The sequence below is a fragment of the Trichechus manatus genome, unplaced genomic scaffold, assembly GCF_000243295.1.
Source record: "Trichechus manatus latirostris isolate Lorelei unplaced genomic scaffold, TriManLat1.0 scaffold00126, whole genome shotgun sequence".
In the NCBI taxonomy this organism is placed as follows: domain Eukaryota; kingdom Metazoa; phylum Chordata; class Mammalia; order Sirenia; family Trichechidae; genus Trichechus; species Trichechus manatus.
The window spans coordinates 3,753,201-3,759,371 of NW_004444062.1; the positions used below are offsets into that span (position 1 = coordinate 3,753,201).

Below are 6,171 nucleotides of genomic sequence, written 5' to 3' on the forward strand. Positions count from 1 at the left end.
TGAACAGGAGCCAGCTGCAGGATCCAGAGTGAGCAAAAGCCCAAGAGCCTTGCCAGAATGTCCACCTATATTGGATGCAGGCCACACCCCCAAGGAAACTTCCTTTCAACTGGCTGGCTACTCACAGCTGATCCCATCATAGAGGTGATCACATTATATCAGATCTCATCACAGAGGTGATTACATCATTATATAACTGCCAAACTACATTTTAACTGCCAAACCACTGAGAATCATGGCCCAGCCAAGTTGACACACAACCTTAATGATCACATATATATTACAACTACTTAAACTTATGATAAAAAAGTAGATGTCGACTTTAAAATATAGAAAAGGATACATAGTTATTCAAAAATTTTTAGGAATATTTGATGATCACAGCTTTGGAACTCAAGATCTTAACTACTCCACACTACACTGCCCAGGCAATACACAGGAAAACACGCTCAACTTCATTAACAGTGAAGTAAAAATTTAACCAGCTATGAGATTTCATCTTTTCACCTCTCAGAATGGTAAAGATTTAACAGCCCAATAAAACCTAGCATTGGTGAAGCTATATTTTGGAAGGCAATTTGACAGTATCAATTAAAATGTATACTTTTTTGGTGCTGGAAATTTCTGAGACTACAAATAAAACTATTAAAAGTGATTATATCTAAGGGGGTAGGATTTGGAAAGTTTTACTTTGTAAATATTTCTGTGACGTTTGAGGTTTTTACAGTGGGGAATAAAAAAATTTGCATAGAGTGAAGGTAAGTATCACCATGGCTAAAGTCCAAAATGAGCTGGATATTTCTGGGATATTAAAAGGAAATTAAAACAACAGATAGGTGATTAGGTTAGATGATATGTAATACTGCTTTCAAGCCTAAATTCTACTATTTTGGGAGATTAAGAAATGATTTCTTAAAGGCCATCAAGTACACTTCCCTAAGAAATGCATAATTTATTTTGAAAGCATCCTCATACAGCTAGTTATAAACCTCTTGAGTATATACTCTGCAATCTGAGTTTAAATCCCAAATCAATCAAGAATATGAATTAATCTGTGTCTTAAGATGTGTCTAAATATTACTTGTGTCTTTTATACTATAATATGGATTAATCAATAATAGCTTATCTGAAATAAAATCTTATTAAATAGAATACAGATATTCCTCCACTTTTGCCATATTATATTCTTAGAAACCTTATCCTTGACAGACCAAGAGTAATACATTCCACATTCACGAATTTCGTTGTTACATACCTGCAATAACCCTCTTTGCCACTAGACGGTGATTTAGCTAACGCCTTGTTGAGAAGTTTTGAGTACCTGAGGTTGGCAGCCAACTAGAGGAACTACTAAATGAGGAAGTAAAGCCAGCAAGAAGGGAAATACAAGTGTGACTAACATGGCACTTGTGAAATGTCACAGGGAAAATACCAAATTAAAAGGAGAGCGCAAACTACATGCATATTAAGAACATACTTAAGAATTAGAAGAAAAGCTCAGAACATGAGAAATCAGTAAAAAATAAAAGATGTTTTAAAACAACGCACTGTCACAGTCAAAGAACTAATTAGTGTCATATATTCTTAGAGCTACTCCCTATCTTGATGTCCATGGTTCAGACTGTGGTATTACTGCTCTTCCTCTCTCTCCTAGTTTATTGCAGTATTTTACACAGAAGCTACTATAGTTATCAGGTTATTTTTACCTCAGTCCTGGTGGGTACCAAAGGTTAAAAGAGCCTAAAAAATTGCATAAAAGTTTTCAGATAATAAATATCGAATTTACTCTCTATGGATAGTTTATATATTTATTTTTTTTCTACTGAAGCAAGCATGTATCTAAAAACAAGGATATGAAATTTGGACCCACTTTATCTAGAAGCCAACCAAGTCAAAGCCAAAATGCCTTTAGGTTTAACAGTGATAACAAAAACAAAAGAATCTTTACAATGATGAATCTGTGAAGCATCTCATAACATGGATGAAACTGGAGGACATTATGCTGAGTGAAATAAGTCAATCACAAAAGGACAAATACTGTATGAGACCTCTACTGTAAAAACTCACGTAAAAGTTTACTCACAAAAAGAAACAATCTTTGTTGGTTATGAGGGTTGGGAGGGGTGAGGGGGAACTAAATAGACAATAGATAAGTGGTATCTTGGGTGAAGGGTAAGACAGTACACAATAATGGGGAAGCCAGTACAACTTGTACAAGGAAAGGTCATAGAAGCTCCATAGACACATCCAAACTCCCTGAGGGACTGAATTGCTGGGCAGAGGGCTGTGGAGACCATGGTCTCAGGGAACATTTAGCTCAACTGGCATAACACAGTTTATAAAGACAATGTTCTACATTCTACCTTGGTGGGTAGAGTCTGGGGTCTTAAAAGCCTGTGAGCAGCCATCTAAGATACTCCACTGGTCTCACCCCTTTGAGAGCAAGGGAGAATGAAGAGAACAGGATACAAGGAAAAGATTAGTCCAAAGGACTAATGGACCACAGCTACCAAGGCCTCCACCAGACTAAGTCCAATACAGCTAGATGGTGCCCGGCTACCACCACTGACTGGTCTGACTGGGATCACAACAGAGGGTCCTGAACAGAGCTGGAAAAGGATGTATAACAGAATCCTAACTCACAAAAAAAAAAGACCAGATTTACTGGCCTGACAGACTGGAGAAACCCCGAGAGTATGGCCCCCGGACACCCTTTTAGCTCAGTGGTGAAGTCACTTGCAAGGTTCACCGTTCAGTTGGGGACTGGACGCCTCATAAAACAAAATGGGACTAATGAGGCACAGCAGTCCAGGGACAAGGACTAGTAGGCAGGAGGAGACAAGAAAGCTGGTGATAGGGAACCTAAGGTTGAGAAGCGACAGTCTTGACATGTCGTGGGGTTGTTAACCATTGTCATAGGGCAATATGTATACTAACTGTTTAATGAGAAACTATTAGTTCTGCAAACCTTCATCTAAGGTACAATAAAAATATAATTATCTATGTGAGATCAAATTGACAACAGCAACTCAAAAGGTTTGATGGGAAGCCTAGGGGGCAGTGAGTTGAAGACAATGGTGATGGAATAATCTGGAAAAGGATAGTGAGAATAGCAGCACAACTAGAAGAATGTAATCCATGTCACTGAATTGTACATGTAGAAACTTTTGAAATGGTGTATCTTTGGCTATGTATATTTTCATCAAAAAAAAAAAAAGTCCTCCAAGGTCGAGAAGGGAAAGTGTTGACATGTCATGGGGTTGTTAACCAATGTCATAAAACAATATGTGTACTGACTGTTTAATGAGAAATTATTTGTTCTGTAAACCTTCATCTAAAGTACAATAAAAATATATATATAATAAAAATATATATATATTTTTAAAAAAAGAATCTTTACTGTACAAGAGAACACTTGTGCTGAGCTGTAGTAAAGGCTCTACTGAATCTATCTTAAAGTTGTAAGAAGGTGGGTGTATTTGATCATATTAAAATCTGAAAAAAAAGGAAGTAGAATGTCTGTATAAAACTTAGAAAATCATAACTTTTCACTTTCAAAAATATTTGACTGTTTGAGTTGTTTGGAAGAATCGTTTCCTTTCTTACCTGTAAGGTTGTACTTTGATCCCAGGGTCTTGAAATTCCAGTGCTTTTTTAACAATAGCTTCATTTTCTTCTGGATAAACTGAACATGTGCAGTAAACCACTGCTTGAGCTTTAGTAACTATATGTAAAGAAAATATAATCACTATAATGACCCATCAACAACCCTATACAAATTTGCTAATTTCCAAACATCTCTTTGATACTAACACCACAAGGTTTTGAAAGGAATTATTTTCATGGATGCTTGCATGGTCCCCTTTTAAAAACAAAAGCATGAATTACTGATGCAGTCTGTGGCCAATAAATGAAGTAAATCTAACTGGATTATATGGGAATTAAAAATTCAATCAATGTCATCAACCTAGTTACAACCAGGAACAAATAAATATAATAGGAAATACAGCATATAAAAACATTGATAGAACGTTTGAGAGGCCTTTTGCAGATTACCACGCACTTGATACTTTCAGCCATTCCTTCACAAGCAGTATCACATAACTAGTTAAATGTTGTTGTTGTTGTTAGCTGCCGTCAAGTTGGCCCATGGCAATCCCTTGCACAACTGAACAAACCACTGCCCGGTCCTGCATCAATCCAAAAGTCAGTTGTAGATTGGACCACTGTGATCCATAGGGTTTTCATTGGCTGGTTTTCAGAAGTCAGTCACCAGGCCTTTCTTCTTAGTCTGTCTTAATCTGGAAGTTCTGCTGAAACCTGTTCAGCATCATAGCAACACACAGGCCTCCACTGACAGACAGGTGGTGGCTGTGTATGAGATGCATTGGCCAGGAATTGAACCTAGGTCTTCTGTATGGAAAGTGAAAATTCCACCACTGAACCACCAATGCCCTCTAACTAGTTAAAAGGACTCTAGAAATAGACAGATTCGAATCCCAGTTCTGTCAGTTACTGTTACTCGTTAAAAACTAGTTGCCATCAAGTCGATCCTGACTCATAGCAACCCTACAGGACAGAGCAGAACTGTGCTATAGGGTTTCCAAGAAGTGGCTGGTGGACCCCAACTGCCAACCTTTTGATTAACAGCTGAACGCTTAACCACTGAGCCACCAGGGCTGCTACTATTGTAAGAATTACTTAAAGTCTCAGATGTTTTCATCTGTAAAATGAGGTAATAATGGCAACTCACTCATCATTCATATATCAAACACCTATTATATGCCAGGCACTGTTCTAGGCATTCAGGACCCATCAGTAAACAAAATAGGCAAAATCCCTGTCCCTACTGAGCTAACTTTCTAGTAGTTGGAGAAAGACAATAAGACATAAATAAATAAATTATATAGTATTATTAGAAGGTAATAAATGTTATGGAGAAAAACAAAACAGGGATAGAGAACAAGAGTTCCAGGAAAGGATATTTTAATTTTAACTAGGGTAGTCAGAGAAAGCATCACTGACAACACAAACTGTGAGTAGACTTGAAGAAAATTAGGGAGCCAGCCATATAAATATCTAGGGAAGGATATTCTAAGCTAAGGGGACAGCAAGTACAAAGGCCCTGAAATGGAAGTGTGCCTGGCATGTTCAAGGAAAGCAAAGGGGCTACTTTGATCAGAGCAGAGGGAATGAGGAGGGAGTACTGGGAGATGAAGTCAGAAAGTATGATTTGAGGACCAGATAGCACAGGGCCTGGTAGGTCACTGGAAGGACATTTTTTCACTCTGATTAGGATAGGAAGCCACAAAAAAAAAAAAAAAAAAAGTGGGGGGAGTAGCCACTGGAGGGTTTTAAGCAGAGGACTGATGCGTTATACTTTATATTTGAACAAGATCACTCCAAGTGCTGTGTTAAAAATACACCACAGAGGAGTATTGCAGTTATCTACTTGAGAGATGATGGTGGCTTGGACACAGTGGTAATGGTGGTGGTGAGTGGGTTCTGGATACATGTTGAATGTAGAACCCACCCCATTTGCTGACAGGCTTGCTGTGGGTATGAAAAGAGGAGTCATGGAGGATGCCACGGTTTTCAGCCTGAGCAAGTGGAAACTTGGAACTGCCATTAACTGAAATGGCAGTACCGTAGAAGGAACAGGTATGGTGGAGGAAAGATCAGGATTTCCATTTTGGACATGTTAACTTAGAGATGCCAATGAGTCACTAAGTGAAGACGTCAAGAAAGTAGTTGGAGATACAAGCCTAGAATTCAGGGGAGAGGTGTGGACTGGAAATATAAATTTGGGAGCCATAGAGAGGTGTTTAAAACCATAAGACTGGATGAGATCACCAAGGGACTAAGTGAAGATACAGAGAAAAAATCCAAGGGCTGAACCATTTTCTTCTTCTGTTGCCAACGAGTTGATTCCAATTCATAGCAATCCTACAGGACAGAGCAGAACTGGCCCATAGGGTTTCCTTGGCTGTAATCTTTACGAAAGACAACTGCCGTGGAGCAGCTGGTTGTTTAGAACTGCTGACTTTTCAGTTAGCAGCCGAGTACTTAACCACTGTGCCACCAGGGCTCCTTGCCTCGACCATGGCACACTCCAATATTAAAGAGAGTGAGGAAATAGGGAAGACCAGTTCCACCCCCCACCTCCCCCAC

The 6,171-nt window shown here is 38.7% G+C and overlaps 1 protein-coding gene across 4 annotated transcripts in view; it reads right to left on the reverse strand.

Moving 5' to 3' along the window:
- The window catches only part of NSUN7 (NOP2/Sun RNA methyltransferase family member 7), an 82,508-nt gene that overhangs the window by 27,582 nt on the left and 48,755 nt on the right, over positions 1-6,171 (reverse strand). For all 4 annotated transcript variants that reach the window (XM_023738916.1, XM_023738917.1, XM_004384681.2 and 1 more), the window contains one exon: positions 3,607-3,724. In XM_023738916.1, the coding sequence (XP_023594684.1) occupies positions 3,607-3,724 (118 nt within the window). The remainder of the gene's footprint in view (positions 1-3,606; positions 3,725-6,171) is intronic.